The 19534-nt window shown below is 48.0% G+C and overlaps 1 protein-coding gene across 1 annotated transcript in view; it reads right to left on the bottom strand.

Moving 5' to 3' along the window:
- cyld (cylindromatosis (turban tumor syndrome)) overlaps nucleotides 1-19534 on the bottom strand; it is a 78562-nt gene that overhangs the window by 20344 nt on the left and 38684 nt on the right. The window contains exons 8-12 of the mRNA XM_072518231.1: nucleotides 19312-19477; nucleotides 15291-15432; nucleotides 8988-9110; nucleotides 8440-8531; nucleotides 6493-6559 (exon numbers count right to left, since the gene is read on the bottom strand). Coding sequence (XP_072374332.1) covers nucleotides 6493-6559; nucleotides 8440-8531; nucleotides 8988-9110; nucleotides 15291-15432; nucleotides 19312-19477 — 590 coding nt within the window. The remainder of the gene's footprint in view (nucleotides 1-6492; nucleotides 6560-8439; nucleotides 8532-8987; nucleotides 9111-15290; nucleotides 15433-19311; nucleotides 19478-19534) is intronic.

The following is a 19534-nucleotide window of genomic DNA, read 5'->3' as shown; positions in this document are numbered from 1 at the left end:
AAAGGAATCAGCACCCAAACGCTCCCCCCCCCCCCCCCCCCCCGAAACAATACCCGACACATTCACAGCGTTAGCGCCCGACCAGATAATTCGGCCATCAGTGGCACCGATTGACAGTGTTCGGGCTCCCCACCTTGGGTCTGCGATACCCTTTGGAATAAGTCCGGAAGACCGGTAGTTGCAGGCACAGTCCGGGGACACCCCGTAGAGTTCCTTTGGGACACAGGAGGGTCCCGAAACACGTTAAACTCATCCATCATGTTCCAGAAAGAGATATGGCCCACTACGGATATCATTACCCTTAGTGGCTTTATAGACCTCCAGCAGGGACACATCACAGCCCCTGTGCACGTACAGCTCGGTAATATCAGGACAAGACATTCGGTTGTTTTAGTAGACTTGCCCCAGGCAGCAGAACACATGCTAGGCATCGATTTCATGAGCGCACACAACGTTTCATTTGACCCAGTCAACCGATGCATATGGAAAATGGCTAGAGCAGCTCGAGCCCCCGCTATGCTCACAGTAGGATATTATGCCCATAAAATCAGCTCAGTAGGAGTGTACTGGTTTGATCCACAAACCATTACCACAGACAAAGCGGTTAGAGAGGTCTTGAAAAGACATAAAGCAGCATTTGCCCAGCACAAGCACGACTGCGGCAAAGTCCCAGGTGTAGTAAACATTACAGGTCCCGATCCCAAGCCCCAGAAACAGTACGGCTTCCCCCAGCAAGCCGAGGGAGAGATAGCCAAGGTAATTCAAAGTTTATTGAATCAAGGTGTGATTCAGCCCGTTGCATCGACAAATAATGCCCCGATTTGGCCAGTAAGAAAACCCGATGGATCATGGCGACTGACCATCGACTGCAGAGAATTGAACAAAGTAACTCCCCTAGCAGCCCCCTCCGTTGCCACAAGTCCCCGAGACCATGTTGAGACAGGGACTCCAGTCGACATTTTCTTCGATATTAGACATCAGTAATGACTTTTGGTCCATACCACTGGACAAAGCATGCCAGTATAAAATTGCGTTTACTTTCCAGGGGCAGCGGTACACGTGGACGTGGCTTCCACAACTCCTCCTCCATCTTTCACAGACAATTGGCAAACGGATTACCTAAATTTTCCTTCCCTGAATGCCTTGTTCAGTATGTGGACGACTTGCGCCTACAGACTGACACCAAGGAAGAGCACATCTCGCTTCTTTCTGAATTATTAGAACTCCTTACAACGATTGGATGCAAAATTAACCGCAAGAAAGCCCAAATCCTTCAGGAAAAGGTCACATATCTAGGTACGGTCATCACGCATGGGAAACATGAAATAGAACTCAAAACGCATTGATTCCATTGTAAATTTGCCCTTGCCCCAAAACGTTACAGCACTCCGGTCATTTTTTTTAGGACTGGTTGGATATTGTCGGAACCATATAGATTTGCCACAAAAGCAGCCCCACTTTCCGAGCTACTAAAGAAACAGGCCCCATGGAAATGGCTTCCACAGCACACGGATGCCGTGGATGTATTGAAACGCGCACTGAGCACAGCCCCCGCTTTGCAAGCTCCAGATCTCCACTCCCCATACACGATAGAGGTGGCGACCACAGATCGCACCCTTTCGGCCGTTCTCCTGCAGAAAAGGCACGATCATCTAGGGCCCGTAGCCTATGCCTCACGAGTCTTAGATCCGGTCGAACAAGGATTTTCAGCCTGCGAGAGGCACCTGTTAGCAGTTTTCTGGGCGGTACAGTACTTCTCGTACATAACCGGACTCAACCCAGTAACCATTTTGACCGAGCGCACCCCGACACAGCTTTTATTGGACGGCAGACTAAAGGACGGCACAGTAAGCCAAATTCGAGCAGCGCGATGGACCCTACTCCTACAGGGACACAACATCACTGTAAATCGGACAAAAACACACACGTTTCTGGTCAATAATTTGCATTATTCAGGGACCCCACATGAGTGCGAGATCATAGCCCCAAAGCACACCACAGGACCCTTTGTTCCCAAGTCGGTACCAAGAAAGACAGGTATCAGACCCCAGCCCACAGACAAAGCACTGAGAATTTACGTAGATAGCTCCTCCACAGTCCTGTGGCATTTATGTAGAGGACGCACAGGGACGCGCTTTAGAAGAGAAAATTGCCTGGACACTTGGGTATGCAGGCAGCCGAGTTAGCGGCCATTGCTTACATTGTTTAGCACCCCGATTCATTCCCGACCCCTGCAGACATATATTCGGACGGAATTCCTACCCCTGTGGGAATCGAGAGGATTTATTTCCGCGGACAGAAAACCTCTACCCTCAGCCCCACTGTTCAAACATATCCTTCAGACAGCTAAAGGCAGAAAATACAGCATCGTCAAAGTGAGAAGTCACCATTGTTCCTCCCCACCTGGTAATGTGAAAGCTGACGCCTAGCGAAGGCAGGCTCACGACATGGCCACTTTTGGCAACCCCCCCCCGCACCGAGAGTGCCCCGGTGCACGCAGTTCAGGTCTCACAGACCAACATCCAAGACCTAGCCCATGCACAGAAAGACGAAGCATTAAAAGACATTTTAAAAGGAAACTTCCCAGCTCCCTACGAAAAATTTAGAAATTCGACGGTCCATGAGGGAATCGTTTTAAAGGATGGAATTTATGTAGTCCCCACCCAGGACAGGAATGAGATAATTTGTAAGATCCATGACGGACATGGACACCAAGGGATTGAATCCACCCTTGCACACCTCAGACCCCTCTGCTGGTGGCCCGATTTGAAAACCGACGTGTTTCATTACGTCGAAAACGGTTTAATTTACGCTCAAAACAACCCTGGGTAGGTATGCGAAAGAAGCCCAGCTACGGCACATCCGCCCTGTAAATGGCCCGTGGACAAACCTTCAATTGGATTATATTGGTCCCCTCCCCCCTGCAGAAATGGATACAAGTATGTGTTAGTGGTGATAGACACATTTACAAAATGGGTCGAAGCGTTCCCATTGAGAACAAACACAGCCAAGGCCACCGCAAAAGATCTTAACAGAACAGATTTTCACGAGATGGGGACTGCCCTGTAGTAGAGTCGGACCAAGATTCCCACTTTACAGGAAGGGTCATGAAAAATGTAATGACGATATTTGGAATTAAACAAAAGTTCCACATACACAGTCCAGCGGCGTTGTGGAGCGCATGAATCGGAAGCTAAAGGCCACCCTCAGGAAAATGGTGCAGCAGCACAATACAACATGGGACGCAGTGCTCCCATTCGCACTGATGTTTATTAGGAACAGTGTCGAGCTCAACAGGATATACCCCCCATACCCTCATGACCGGATGATCCATGTTTATTCGGATTTGATTTGGCCAGTCCCGCAGTCACCGCCCTGACCCATGAGAAAGCAGTCCAGCACATGGTAGAGAATATTAAAGCAGCACAGCTCGCTGCAGCTGTTCGACTAGGCGCTAAACGAAAGCAGAGTAAGACCTGCTTTGATAAAACAGTACACCCGACAGAGTATACAGTCGGACAGCAAGTAATGATCACCTTATACAACCCCAGCTCATTCCTCTCCCCTAAGTTTGCAGGACCTTATTCAATCTCGGACAAAATAAGCCCCTCGGTTTATAAAATCACGTTTCCAAACAGTAAATCAGGATGGTTCCATGTAAATCAGCTTAAGGTTTATGGAACGCAGTGCAGCCAGTCTCACCACCTCTCATTGGCGATGGCAGACAATGAGGACCCGCCCACTGACAACCAGAGTTCCCCCTCCCCCAGCAACAGCAGCACACCCACAGACACGACCTTGACCACGCCCCCAGAATCAAATTTCACCCTGACGCTTGATTCGGCTGCTAGCGACAGCACTACTGAAGCCCCGAGAGACCCGAAGAGATCCCACGAACCAGGCCCAGTCACTGCAGGCACAGAGACCCTGACCACGATACTCTCAGCCTCTTTGAAACGATTTATTTGCCCACACCGGAACCTGACCCGCCACCCGACGATAGCGACACCCCCCTTGCAACCTCCTTACGGACCATGAAGCACTGGCACCGTGACAATTCCTGTCGCTTGATGAGAAATGACGAAATGGACCCCACATTGGCACACGCCGCGTGAGCACGCAAACTCCATGAAAGAGTTTGGCACCCGGGAGAGGGTGACAACTCCGAGTCTGATTCCCACCATGGTAACCCCTTTGCAAATCTTTTTGAAATGGAATCTTGAGGTGTCCAGATGATGAGAGTCAGGAACCGATGGAGATTTACGGTGTCCTGTACCCTGATGGAGCCTGCCCGCTTTCACCTTCTTTAATTTGTTATTTGTAAATGTTGAATGTTTGTTCATCGTGCGACTATTTGTGTCGATCTCACTGAATTTCTTGATAGTTTATTCTTTCGGCCTCACACCAAAATTCCTGATGCAGCCATAATTACTCATCTGACGCCACATGGCAGTTAGTGAAACAGGTTTGTCTGGAGCCCATATAGTTACAAATTCTTACCGCTCTTGGAAGGTCACTCAGGCAGTGGAGTAACGGCACTGATCCCCACCCTCCCTGGGGACCCCCTATACATCTGGTCAGCCAAGCTCGGGTACATAGAACATAGTGCAGAAGGAGGCGATTCGGCCCATCGAGTCTGCACCGACCAACTTAAGCCCTCACTTCCACCTTATCCCCGAATCCAATAACCCCTCCTAACCTTTTTTGGTCACTAAGGGCAAGTTATCATGGCCAATCCACCTAACCTGCACGTCTTTGGACTGTGGGAGGAAACCGGAGCACCCAGAGGAAACTGACACAGACACGGGGAGAACGTGCAGACTCCGCACAGACAGTGACCCAGCAGGGAATCGAACCTGGGACCCTGGTGCTGTGAAGCCACAGTGCTAATCACTTGTGCTACCATGCTGCCCTAGTGGGTAGTGGAGCAACGGCACTGATCACCGCCCTACCCGGTAATCAGGCCGATTAACATTTGATGGCCCATCTTCCCCAAAACAAAGGACTGGTACTCAAGCAACCGGGACAGTCCCAGGCATTTCGACGCTACTCCCTGTTCAGGGGAAACGCAAACAACGGGGGCAGTGACTGCTTGGGACACGCCCAGCCATCCAGAACCCTGCCCACCTATTGGTTAAGGAATCGAACACCCAATTAGTAAGGCCCAAATCGAAGGAACGCCCAAAAGAGCGCGAAAACCCCCTGAGTATAAGAAGAAGAGTTCGCCATATGTTCGCTCTCTTTTGGCCTTGGTACCCCGGTCACCGCCAATCGTAGCAACACCAGAAGCGAGTCCCAGTTCAACGCCCGCTACCAGACGGATGAGCACAGCTGAGCAGCAGTTACTCCTTCGAACCGGAGAGATCCAGAATTGAACAGCGGCCACTGTTTTCTGACCTAAGCCGGGTGCCCGAAGTTAAGTACAGGTTGTCTTAGTCGATAGGTATTGTTAACTAGTAGTGTTTATGTTGCATGACTAATTGTGTGTAAATAAAGTACCCTTGACCTTGAACTAACTAACTGGTGTTTGTTTCTTTGATCAATAGCCGGTTGAAACTTGTGGTGGTATCATTCGATACCTGGCGACTCTAAGCATTCGGACATAGATAGCACAGAAAGAAAGGCAAATTCACTGATTGCCTAATTGGAACAGAGCCACAGAAAAGACCAAGTAGAAAAAGAATCGGCAACAAAGCATTCTTGTCCCTGGATCGGGTGGACATGGGTGTAATGCACACTACAGGGTTTGGTTATTTAATCTAGGCTGGCATTTCAATGCAATACCAGACGAGATGCATTCCTTTTGACAAAATGTTCGAAGAGTTAAATCTCGGGCGGCACGGTGACGCAGTGGTTAGCACTGCTGCCTCACAGCACCGAGATCCCAGGTTGGATCCCGGTCCTGGGTCACTGTCTGTGTGGAGTTTTCTCATTTCCCCCATTTCTGCGTGGGTCTCACTCCCACAACCCAAGATGTGCATGGTAAGTGGATAATTGCCCCTTAATTGGAAAAATAATAATTGAATTTAAAAATTTTTTTTAAAAAGAGTTAAATCTCTACCCACTCAGGAAAAAGTAAACGTGGAAAACAGCAGACTTGGGTTAGCAATCATCTTTCAACTATCAGCAAAACAGATTAGTTGGTCATTCCATTTATTTGCCATGCACAAACTGGCTGCTATAATTGTCTACATATTAACAGCGAGGCTGTTTTTTTCGCCACATTTGGAACATCTTCAGGGAATGAAAACGCAATACAAAAGGAAAGTTTTTTTGTTTCTTTATGGCTACATCTGTTGAGACAAAACTGGACAGGAGGTTTTCAATCACGAAGCTAGTGTCTTGACCACATGCTCGTAATGAAATCATTGACTGGGGTTTTCGAGTTCTATTTTCATCAACTCAGATTTTTCTCAATCCCAAACACTTGAAATGTCGATAAGATTTGTAACACAAAAACCCTTCAGTTGGCCCTGATAAAAGTTTGCTTACCTGATTTTCAACAAAGGTTCTACCTTTAATATATGATGAAACAATATGTTGAGAAATTCTTCAGGATCTATAAAATTGGAAATTTTGGTCAGGTAGACAAACAAACAAATCCCCGAAGACGTGTCTTATTTGCATTATAGAACACTGTAAAATTTACAAAATATTTGATCAGCAATGAATTATGGAAGATGTTCTCTTATCGGCTCGAGATATAAACAAATTAAATTTAGATACCCAGTGTTTATCATTTCCATTTAAAGCTCGCACTTCAAGATGATTATCACTTAAAAGGCCTGAATCATCTGAACAGCAGTAATGCTGTGCACATGGCAGCTAAAGGTTTCCCCAGCCTGACGCTGCTGTATTTCTTCCGGAATCTTCCAATTCAGGTTGTTACAAAAATGTGCACCGTTCCCGGGGAATTCCTTTGGAGCGGAGTAGAGTCAGGGGGAAGACACTTGTGGCCATATTTTGTTTGGTATGTTTAGTCCAGTCTTTTGAGTGTGGGTTGGTGGATGTGTGTGTAGACGGATTGTCATCAGGTCTGGGGTGAGCAATACTGTGGATCAAGATTTGGGACAATACATTCTTGAAACTTCTCAAACCACTATCTCTGGCATTTATTAAAATAGATCCTTCTTTGGATGGATGGGGCAGTTGACAGGCTTCTAAGGATTTGTTTAAATTTTAAATTGAGACTTCAAAGGAAATTATTCAAATTTGACATGCCCCAACCAGCAACTTCTGATCAACTTCATAACAAAGAACTGAAAATTTACAATAATTCAAAAGCAAATATTCTGATAGAGGATGAATCATGGAAGGTTTACTATACACCAGGCTATAATGACTTAGCGATCATGAACAAGACTGGTGCAACACATATTGCATGAAACTAACCGACTTGGTTTAAAAAAAAGATGGCTGCTGATAGAAAGTTATCTGTGGAATCCAAGCTTAGAAACTTCCCATTTAACCCATCAAACGTGTGTCGCTTTTATTATAAATACTATGGTCCTTGACTACAACTCTTGCATGACAGGAAGAGCTTACAGTTTGTCTATCCATTTCATAGTCACCGGAGATGCTGTGGAGAAATTAGATGCCTCAGCAACCGATCTTAGTGGGCAGTCGTGCTTTTTAGATGAATTGGACATTCTGAATTCTCCCTCAGTGTACCCAAACAGGTGCCGTAGTATGGCGACAAGGGGATTTTCACAGTAACTTCATTGCAGTGTTAATGTAAGCCTACTTGTGACACTAATAAAGATTATTATTATTATGCGATGTGTTCAGTGGTCTGGGACTCATCGAATCAATTACACCTTAGTTATCCCTCAGCTTCCACTCATGGAGCAGGTGGTCAGATTATCCACATCCTGTGATGATTATTTTGAGTACTGCCACCATCTTTGAGGGAGACTCAAGTCAGGACCTCTACCGTTGTGTCAGTTATGAATTGTTTTTTGATTATGCAGCATGTGTCCCAAGATGCCCTCCATCCAGGTAGTGGGTTGGTACCAGCTACATGAGTATTAGCTGTGGCTTCCCAGACTGCCCAACGGGTTGGGGAGTTGATGATAACCTACTTGTGGTCTTCCTGTGTGTGCTACTTCATCGAGAACTTGCCAGTTAATGTCACCAAGATAGTCACTGAAAATGGTTTCACGGTTTGAAAAGCGTGAAAGCATCAAATGTGTCAACCAAGGACCAACCAACTAATATGAATGCTAAATAATTTCAGCTAAAATCCTTTTTTCCACATTTAAGAACAAAAATGCTAATTTATTTGAGCAGAGTTAACTGTCACTAAATAGTACAAAGAGGCATTTCAGAAAAATGTATAAAGCATTGTCAAATATATGGTTATATTGAATGATTGTTTCGGGGGAGGCTATATGCAAACACACACAACCTACAACCAGCAAAATACAAAAGCTGACACACCTTTCTCTTCCGAAGTAAATCCTGAAGCTGCCTCGACCTTTTCAAGAATTCTTCGAAGTTTCATTATTTTAGTAGCACATACATACCCATGACTAAAAGGAGAAAAAGGATTTTTTTTTCTGTCGCAATTAGAGAACAGCAGTGTAACAAATAAAACACCACATCAATAGAAACAAAATGAAGTTGTTTTGGTTGATTAATCTAAACATACATAGCAGCACCTAGACAATTTTCATCAATTAAAGACTTTTAAAAAAAATATTTCCTCGTCCTCAAAAACCAGGGGTGCAATCTTTTCAACTCTGAAATAAATGGATTTTGAAAGAATTAAGTCTCACTGATACTCCAATTTCTGGATAGGTACACCCAATCATACAAAACATTAGCAAGTTAACAACCTCAAAAAAAATTGCACTTAATTCTACGTCAATCCAGGATTTCACCTTTTCCAGCTGGCCAATTATGTTTTAGACCTCAATTATCTCGAAGTGCAAAATAGTAAAGTTGCTATAACCATGGGTTTAGGTCATGAAATACATGATACTTACTTTCTCAAAGGATTTACTATTTCTGTTCTTAACAAATCTTGGGTTTCGGTATAATATTCAACATCATCCTTCCCTTTAGGCCTAAGCAATACAGTATCCAACACAGAGCTAAAAGCAAACATACTGTGGAGAAAATGTTAAACAATTATAAATGTTAAATGATTAATGATAATAAAACATATTTTTTCTTACTATTAGATAGAAATGCAATATATTAATAAGTTTAAGTACCAACTAGCGAACAGTCAATTTTGGTCGACATTGTTAAGCCTGCCTGGTCTTGCCTTCCAATTCAGACTGGGCAAGATTCAGGCAGAATCTTCAAGGGAGTCCCATGGATCTGGGTCTTTTTTTTGGGGGGTGGGGTTTCCAAGGGAGCCCCATGGGGTCTGGGTCTGTACAATAGTTACCCAGAAGTTAGAAGTGGTTTCAATCCTTCTAACTTTTTCTGGCTAACTACTGGTGTAGCTCAGAAGTTAAAAGTGGTTTTAATCCTTCTAACTTTTCCTGGCTAACTCGTGGTGACACCCAGTCGGAACCTGTAGTTTATGATTTAAATCACATTTTCAGATGTTTCCCAGTGCAGGGTAATTGTCCAGAGACAGTTTGCACATCTAGGAAATTGCCGTGCAAACCTTACCTAGGAACCTCTGAAGCGGATTCCACAACGCATTTGGAGTACCCCACCAATGTAACACTGGGGAGCTAAGAAGTTACGGGCCAATTAATTTTATATTTAGATTGAAAGTGATTTAATCAAGCAAAAAACTAGATTTTCAAACCTATATAGGCATGAGGGGAGAGTTGTGCAAGTAGACGGGAAACATAGATAATGGCAGATATGCAATGGCAACCGTTAAAATTTTTAAAATTACATTTTGTAAATATGCGTTCCCTGAAGGAAGCAAAACTTGGTGGGAAAAGTGCACAAAAGAAAAGTGGCTAAGAGATAGCATTGGATTAAGGAAAGATTTATAGTGTTGCCAAAATGAGTAGTAAGCCTGCTCTCAAAAGGATTACCAACAAATTAATAAAGTAATGAATGAGAGTACATAGAAGCTTTTATAATCGATGTAAAAAAAAAAAAGAAAAAGAGATTAGAAAAGGTAAATGGGAGTCCCTTACCAGCAGACAGGAAAAATTAAAATGGGGATAAGAAAATGGCAGAGACATTAAACAAATACACTGGGCGCGATTCTCCACTCCCACGGCAGTTGGGAGAATCGCCTGGGCCACCAAATTTTCCCGCGACGCCGGTCCGACGCCCTCCCGTGATTCTCCCAAGCGGCGAGAACGGCCCCGTCGAGTTCCGCGCTGTGCAGGCCGGAGAATCGCCCGAGACACCCAAAATGGCGATTCTCCGGCACCCCTGCTATTCTCAGGCACGGATGGGCCGATGTCTCGACGGCGTGAACTGGGGTCACGCCGTCGCCGTTCACACCTCCTTTTTAAAGTCGTCAGCCAGTCGTGCTGGCTGACGCTGAGCAGGGAGGAGGTGAGCGGGCTGTTCCGCAGCTCCTGGAGACCAGGTCGGCTTACCCGAGAAGGCTGCGGCAAAAGGGAGGGTGCGGGAGAGTGCGCAGGTGGGAAGGGGGGGGGGGGGGGAGGAGAGAGAGTGTGCAGGTGGGAAGGGGGGGGGGGGGTGGGAAAGTGTGCAGGTGGGCGGGGAGGGTGGGAGCGTGTGCAGGTGGGAGGGGGGGGGGGTGGGAGAGTGTGCAAGTGGGAGGGGGTTGTGTGGGAGAGTGTGCAGGTGGGACAGGGTTGTGTGGGAGAGTGTGCAGGTGGGAGGGGAGGATGGGAAAGTGTGCAGGTGGGAGGGGAGGATGGGAGAGTGTGCAAGTGGGAGGGGGTTGTGTGGGAGAGTGTGCAGGTGGGAGGGGGGGTGTGGGAGAGTGTGCAGGTGGGAGGGGGTGTGGGAGAGTGTGCAGGTGGGAGGGGGTGTGTGTGGGAGAGTGTGCAGGTGGGAGGGGGGGGGTGTGGGGGAGTGTGCAGGTGGGAGGGGGAGGTGTGGGAGAGTGTGCAGGTGGGAGGAGGGGGGGGGGATGAGGGAGCGGCGTGCAGGTGGGAGGGGGGGTGAGGGAGAGTGTGGATGGTATCGTCCATCCGCGGATGCCACAGGTCAGCCGCCCTGATATGGTAGGACGGTGACGAGGACACGGACGCAGGGTGCGTGTGGCTGATGGGCACAGGCGAGTGGCACACTGGTGAGCAGTACGGTGTGAACTGACCGTTGGGTGCAGACAGTGACCAGGTGTTAGGCTGGCTGCAGCGAGACCAGGCCACCGGGACACACAGGTACCCCATGCAACCCGGCTGGCGAGGTGTGGAAGAACCTCCGTGTAACATGTCGTTTCTCTGCCCCCCACCACCCTCCTGCAGGTCACCATGTATGCCAACCAGTCAGCGATGTTTACTGCCGTGGTTGGAGCCGCAGCTCTGGAGTTTGCCATCCCACACCCCCCCCTCCCACCTGCACACTCTCCCACACCCCCCCCCCACCTGCACACTCTCCCACACCCCCCCCTCCCACCTGCACACTCTCCCACACCCCCCCTCCCACCTGCACACTCTCCCACACCCCCCCCTCCCACCTGCACACTCTCCCACACCCCCCCCCTCCCACCTGCACACTCTCCCACCCCCCCTCCCACCTGCACTCTCTCCCAACCCCCTCCCACCTGCACACTTTCCCACCCCCCACCCCCTTCCCACCTGCACACTCTCCCGCACCCTTCCTTTGGCCGCAGCCTTCTCGGGTAAGCCGACCCGGTCTCCAGGCGCTGCGGAACAGTCCGCTCACCTCCTCCCTGCTCAGCGTCAGCCAGCACGACTGGCTGACGACTTTTAAAAGCAGGTGTGAACGTGCCATTAGGACGGCCCACAGTGGCTGGAGATGCAGCTGTTGCCGGTGCAGCAGAGGGGATGGCCACGGAGTGGCCCGTCGTCGACCCGAATGTACAGGGGGATGCCGAGGGGAACATTGACCGCCAGACGGCGAGGAATGCAGAGGAAGTGCTTTGGGGGGGGGGGGGGGAAAGAGAGCAGGAGGAGGAGGAGCAGGCGGATCCACTGATGGTGGTGCCAGGGCGCCACAGGCGTCCAGCAAGGCCAAGGGTGTACCGTGACAGAATGTCGTTGGAGGCCCTAACGGACATCACATGCAGGAGGGGACTACGGTTCAGCAGGGAGACGGTCGCACATTTATGCCAGCTCGTGGCGCACCTCGCACCACGTGGAATGGGGAGGACGACACGCGATACCAGTCTCCGTCAAGGTGACGGTGGCCCTAAACGTTTATGCGACCAGTTCCTTCCACGTGCCGAGCGGGGACCTATCCGGGATCTCACAGGCATCGGTCCACAGGTGCATCAGGGCCGTCACCGACGCCTTGTACGCCATCGCGGACAGGTACATTCAATTCCCTGAGGACCGAGCACAGCCCTTTCACCCATTGCCTCCACTGTGGGCGCCACCCGTGCGGTGTCGGCCTGGGTGGCTGTGATGAGCGGCACCACTCCCTGCTCCTGGACACGGATAGACTCCTCCATCTGCGTGTGCAGGTCCTGGAAGATGGCCCTCATCCCGTTATTCAATCCCTGGGTGTCCACATGCATCGGTTGTCCGGGTGGGTCAATTACATCCAGGAACCCGGGAACCGTCTGGGTGGCAGCTGGTTGCTGGGCCTGGGCTGCCCTCAACCGTCCAGCCCCTCGGCTGCTCCAAACTCCAGCTGCTGTACCGGCTCGGCTGTGGGGTGCGCACCAGACAGTGATCCGGGAGCCTCATCACTTATATGCCCAACCGAGGTGGGTGTCTCTGTGGTGAATGGTGTGGGAGACAGCAGTGCCGCAAGCTCGAGGTCATCATCCGTCAGGAAGTCTGGTGTGTACTGGTCCCCCTCATGGCACGGCGCAAGCTCCATGCGGGCCATGTCGTCTTGACCTCCAGTTCGATCCAGCGGGTGTGTGGCCGTGATGTGGGCTTCGGCATGACTGTCAACCCTGTGCCCCTGACTAATGTCTGTCCCGGTGGTCTGAGCGTCCCGGTCCTGTGTCCCAGACTGTGAGGTCTGCCCTCCTATCCGACCGACTGCCAACCTCTGGCGTGCGTCCCTGGGTGCAGTTGCAGTTGGCGATGTTGCGCTGCTTCCTGGGCGAGAGTTCCCTGAAGGTTCGGCGGGTGGCCCTGGGGAACATAAAAGATTCAGGGTTCGTTAGGCCCGGTGGCCCGGGTGTATGGTGGTGGTGGGTGTACAGTGTGAGGGGGAGGGGATGGGGGGTGCAGTGGCCAGAGTGTGAGGGGGGATGGGATCGAGGGTGCAGTGGCCAGAGTGTGAGGGGGGATGGGACCGGGGGTGCAGTGGCCAGAGTGTGAGGGGGGATGGGATCTAGGGTGCAGTGGCCAGAGTGTGAGGGGGGATGGGATCGAGGGTGCAGTGGCCAGAGTGTGAGGGGGGCGATGACGGGTTGGGGGGGGGGGGGGGTGAGGACATGCAGGGTTCTCTCACTTGCTTCTGCGCCTCCGACCTGGTATGGCGCGACCTCTCGGGTGGCGGATCCCCCAGGGAGGTCCAGGGCCCTCTGCTCATGAACGGCTAGGGGGTGCAGGACAGGAGAACACCCTCCGGTTCTCATGCGCTCACGCTGGTTGTGCGCCATCTTGGCCTTGGGGGGGCGGGGGGCTGGTGGTGGATAAAGCATCACCATTAGGCGGGTATCATCAGGGAATGCAGATATAGACAACATTGTTGCTGGTTCAAGAGATAGCACGCCATGGCTTCGCTCCAGGGGGTGTCCCGGGGCTCATGTGGGTCGAGTAGATAGTTGGGCACCGTGACCCCCCCAAACTCCCCTGACCCCCCCAACATCGCCCCTGATGCCCCAGTCCCCCCCAACTGCCCCTGGTCCCTCCCCCAGCACCGCCCCTGATGCCCTAATCCCCCCAACACTCATAACAACCCCCCCCCCAACCCCCGTGCTGGGGCGGGGGGGGGGGGGGGGGGGGGGGCTGGGGGCACCCTCATGGCACTTAACCTGGCAGCCCGGGTGAGGTCGTGCAGCTTCTTGCGGCACTGCTCCCCGTCCGGGGGGGGGGTCTGCCCCACAGCACGGACTGCGGTGCCCACCTCCCGCCAGCCGCGCCTCACCGCGCTGGATGGCTGGCGATGCCCACGTCTTGGGCACAGGGTGTCCCTTCTCCGTTCCACCTCATCCACCAGGGTGTCCAGGTCCGTGTCCCGGAACCTCGGTGCGGCTCTTCGGAGCTCAGCCATCTCCTCTCTTCTTCTCCGGGTCCACTGTGCGCGGATCGCGCAATTTATGACGCAGCGCCGCATCATTCGGGCGTCGCGCGGTGACGACACGGCTTTCGCAGCACGCCCCCCCCCCCCCCCCCCCCGAGGTTCTCGCGGCCCCGATCCTAGCCCATTTTTGGGCCCTGAATCGGTCGGGATCGGGGCCGTTTCGCGCCGCTGTGAACCTCGACGGCGTTCAGGACGGCGTGGGCACTTCGGCGCGGGAGTGGAGAATCACGCCCCTTGTATCTGACTTCATAATGGAAGACAAAAAGAAACTCTCAAACACTGGGGAACCAAGGGAACTAGAGAAATCAGGAACTTGGGGGTATTATTAATAAAGACATAGTATTGGAGAAACGAACAAGACTTAATGACAAATATCCTGAACCCTGTGCCTGACACGAGTAGAAATTTCTACACTCAAGAATTCTCACCCATTGGAGTATAATATGGATAGAAATCAGTGGATATTTGGGAATGAAGGGAAATGAGCATGGTGCCGGTATATCAGCCACGATCGCATCAAACAGTGGTGCAGGACAAAAGACTGAATGGTCTATCTCTCAATTCTCATGTGTTTTTTTGTTCTTAACAGATCATTTTTTCCAACTCAGTGCAAAAACTACCAAGAATTTATCCAGTCTCACATCAGCTATGTGCAATAATCTTTACCCCCTTCCCCATCTGCAACATGATTCTCTTTATCCATCTCGCACTGAGATTGGAACACAGAGATTGGAAGAAAAGGTGGGTCAGGTGCTAAAACGCAAATTTGACCACAGTGTCAGAATAAACTCGAGGAGTTAACAATGTGGTTGACTCTTAACTGCTCTCTTGAAAAAGGCCTAGCGAGTCACTCAAGTCATGTTCACAAAAACAATATCAGCACCATCCCAAGAGCAATTAGGAATGAGCCTGGCTAGCAACACCCACATCCCACGAATTAATAAATACAAACCAAGCTCCCAACTGTCAGAGAGCACTAAAATTGGCATAAACAAACTTACCAGAACAAAGTGGAGTCCAAATAACAGGAATTGTAATGTCCTTGAATACCCTTTTTCTTCCCAACCATGATAGCTAGACCTTCTTTCTCCATCTTGGGAGGAGTGTTTTCTTTAACCACTTCACTTCGATATCCTCCAAATGCTAAAGCAAAAGCAAACCGTCAGCAGATTTTCCAAGCTGCAGCCATTAACTGAGAAATACAAAGCAGGGACCAGCTGGTTTTGAAAAACATCTCAGCACATGATTACTCGCAACAGCCCAAATTTTGCAATAGTAATGACCATGATCCTCTCAGTGCTCGCTGTTATTACTCTGTAAAATGAACAGCAACTTCTGCAATCTTCATATGCCTAATTAAACACAGAAATCCAGGAATTACTGTTGGCAATTCCCCATTCCTGCCGAGAATGATGACGGCCTCACAGAAATCTTCAGAAATCACTCATCTTAAATTAAGATATTTGGTGACAAGGTCACAGCGTGGTATATTAACAAGAATACAAATTGTAGGAGAGAAGGTAACTCAGGAATAAGCAAACCCAAATTTAGGCTTTCACCATTTTGAGACCTTCACCAGGCTGGAATCAAGAACAGGGGACTAAATTTGTTTTTGTAGTCAGTTGGACTGTGGCACATATGGAACATCACTGTATTTAAGTGTCTTCTTATGGAGCTCCTGAACAGTCCACTTGGAGTTTCTATTTGTCTAATACCAAATGCACACCACCTTTGCTCCCAAGGGCATACCTGACTTATCCAAGTTCAGATAACTTGGATTCAGGTCAGCAAGACCCCAATGATGTAAACTACAGTTTGCCAGCATAATAAGCTTCCTATTTGTCTAGGCAGTGCTACTGCCCTTTAAGACATTTGCTTGCAGGGTTATTTTAACTCCAGTGGCAAGAAATCCAACCTCCAGAGACAGGACAGTCCCTTCAAGCTTCACTGATCAACCATGCTGGCTGAACAACCAATAGTGTTCTGAAATGCTACCGACTTCCCTGGCTGATGTATCAGAACAGAATCCAAACTTCCATTGTTAGAAAAGGTTCTCTCAAAGCCCCCCGAAACTGATATTTTTAAAAATCCACTCATAAGATGATACTTAATCAGACAGCTGACAAATACCGGTTTTGAGCCCTCTCTCGGTGTATAGTAAATGAAAAGGTGTATGCAGGACCTCTACCACCTAAAAAGGACAAGGGCAGCAGACACATGGGAATACCACCACCTAAAGTTCCGCTCCAAGCCATACAGCATCCTGACTTGGAACTACAACACCATAGCTTCAATATCACTGGGTCAAAATCCTGGAACTCTTTGCTTAACAGCACTGTTCACCACCACCTTCTTGAACTGCCGCAGAGTGGGTGGCACATGGCACAGTGGTTATCACTGCAGCCTGCGGCGCTGAGGATCCGGGTTTGAATCCCAGTCCTGGGTCACTGTCCGTGTGGAGTTTGCACATTCTCCCCGTGTCTGCGTGGGTTTCACCCCCACAATCCAAAGATGTGCAAGTTAGGTGGATTGACCATGCTAAAATTGCCTCCTAATTGGAGGAAAAAATAATTGGGTATTCTAAATTTATATTTAAAAAATTTAACTGCTGCACTAACTACATCCCCAATTCTCCATTCACCAACCACCTTAAAATTTTGTTCACAGCATCCATACGGCTACAACTCAAAATTAAAAGCTGCCACAAAAATCAGCATTGCTAACCAAATTCACAAATGAAATCATGCCACATTGCATAAAAAAGTCAAGTAAATCATCCAAATGCATTTCCTTAGTGCTTGTGCCCTGTATATCACTTTGTGTCTCTAGTACAATTGACAACTGCAGTGAGAATATCTGAGCTGTAGGCAGGTGTCTGTCATCTGCAGCTCGCAAATCTGATGGCATGTGGGAGGAGGAAGAGGTGGGAAAAAACAAAGCAATTAGATAGGACACTTATCTTCTATAGCTTCAGCCCCATTGTTGGCCAGAGACACCAATGGCTGATCTAATATGGTCACCACTGTCCCATTAGGGGGTTGGACATGCTATCCTCCACCAGTTAGTTCCTGTTGCCTCCAGTTGTGCAATCCCTTGTGTCATCTGAATGATGTTGCTGTCACGATTCAATAGCTGGTGGTGTGCGTAACCTGCAAGATGTGGGTGTGGGGAGCAGTGTTAAGTGTGTGAAGGTGAAGTAAAGCATTTGAATGCTAGCTCTGAGCCCTGATTAATAGAGATTGTTGCGAGAAATTATAGAATAGATGAGTGATAAGGGTGTGATGTTTTGAGCAGTGACAGAGTCCAGTGGTGCAGTGATGGACTATGGCATTTAAATATGCATTTTGAGATCATTGCATGTCTTATGGCACTGCATCCAAGTCCTGTGGGTCAAACTACTGTCTTTGGCCTGCAAGTCTATCTGCTCCCACTGTCTTCTGAATGCATCTCTGTAGAGCTTCTTTCTTCTCCTGCAGATTCAAGCATTTCTCCTCATTTCTACCTCCAAAATCTCCAGTGCATTATCGGAAAACCTTAGAGGCTGTTTGTTCTCTTCCCTGTTGTGGCTTCCTCACTCTTTCCCAGCTCAGATTCTTTTTAATCATGGCTCCCAAAATCTGCTCCAGCCACAATGTATTGCCACTTTGAGCAGTGCAAGCTAGCTTTCAGTGGTGCGAGGCGTTAATGATATTGGCCCCTGATTAATGTGTCTAGCCAATGAACAGCATGGTTAATGCTGGTTGGGCACAGATCATTCAAATGAGTAGATGACACTAAGTTGGCATGCTGCCTACATTGTAATCAGAGGCGGGTTATTTGTGCACCATGATGCCTGCACTTGCTCGTGTGGGGTGAGTATCCAATTTAGTCCCCTGATAATCTCTCAAGAAAACAGTCAAGAAAACTAAATATTTTCCTTAAAAAAAAAAAATCAATTTTTGTTAAACAGATGAAAATGTAATTTTAAAATGCAGCGTTTCCATTTAAAAATATGCTTGAATGCTCGTCCATAAACTGCTATACACACATCTGTTAACAGTTCACACGATCTGTTCACTCGTTCGTAAACATTTTATAAGATCATGTAGACCCTAATCTGAAATGTTGCATACACATATGACAAACATCATTTCAGAAGTACAAGATTCATATCCAAAAGATTTATCAAAAATATTGTAGATATGAAACTGTTCCTCCATAATTGGCACCAATGGTGCTACATGAAATTAACTCAGTTTTCTCCATTGAAACAGAGAGGCACACAAACAAAACACAAGTGAAGCATAATCTCAAAGTTGTAAATCATCAGGAAAACACCCTCCTCTCCTGCTAGGTTAGAATTCCAAAGGATTAGCAATGCTCAGGTAAACATTGAGAGGAATGTTTTTCCACCCTGCGTAAATGTCTGCCAATGGCTTATAATTATTTGTTTTGAATACTGTAGTGGGAACATACTCTCAATTCTTTCTTCATAACACATACATTAAATGGAGCATAAATTAATTCCCAGTTTAATTATGATCTGTATTTTTTCAGTTTTAAATCACAAACCTCTTGGCAAGATTTAAACACATCTCATTTTTTGATTCATTGCAATCTTTTTGCCCAGCCTAAAGGCATACCTATATATCATCACTCTTTTTACTCTCAACAAATATTTTTCACATAGCTTAGCAGTTCCACTTTCAACTATTACCACATTAATTTATTGTTTTTCATTTTGCTCAATTGATTGTTAATCAATTTTCCACTAAACTGATAGCGAGGGGAAACAAAAAGAGGAAACATTTATTTTCTATATATATCTTAGTTAAAAATGTTATCTACACTAACTGGTCCACATGGCAACCGGTCTGTCAAAAATACAAGCGATCCAGAAGATTGACCCAAGCAGCAACTATGAGGATTGGATTAGACAACATTATATAAAGAACTTTCTCAAAAAAAACTATTAGAATTGGCATTAATCACACATCAACAGTAAATAAGCAGAGTGGAAAGGTTAATTATATTTTAAATTACCAATTGAATTGCATCTTTCAATTTGATTTGAGTGATGAGGTAACGACACAAATCTTGAATCGGGCCGGCAACTTTTAAGTTTTACAAATAAGGCCTTCTTCGATGCACATATAAAGTAACGCATTCCCTTGAAAGTACCATCCGTACAACCTGCACTTTCTTCTTCCTGAATAGAAGCAAGAATCTGAAACTATTATTTTGAACCAAAAAAACAAGCAACAAT

Source organism: Scyliorhinus torazame, chromosome 10, assembly GCF_047496885.1.
Source record: "Scyliorhinus torazame isolate Kashiwa2021f chromosome 10, sScyTor2.1, whole genome shotgun sequence".
Taxonomy (NCBI): domain Eukaryota; kingdom Metazoa; phylum Chordata; class Chondrichthyes; order Carcharhiniformes; family Scyliorhinidae; genus Scyliorhinus; species Scyliorhinus torazame.
The sequence above is the reverse complement of the archived record's forward strand: the minus strand, read 5'-3'. Positions and strand labels throughout refer to the sequence as shown.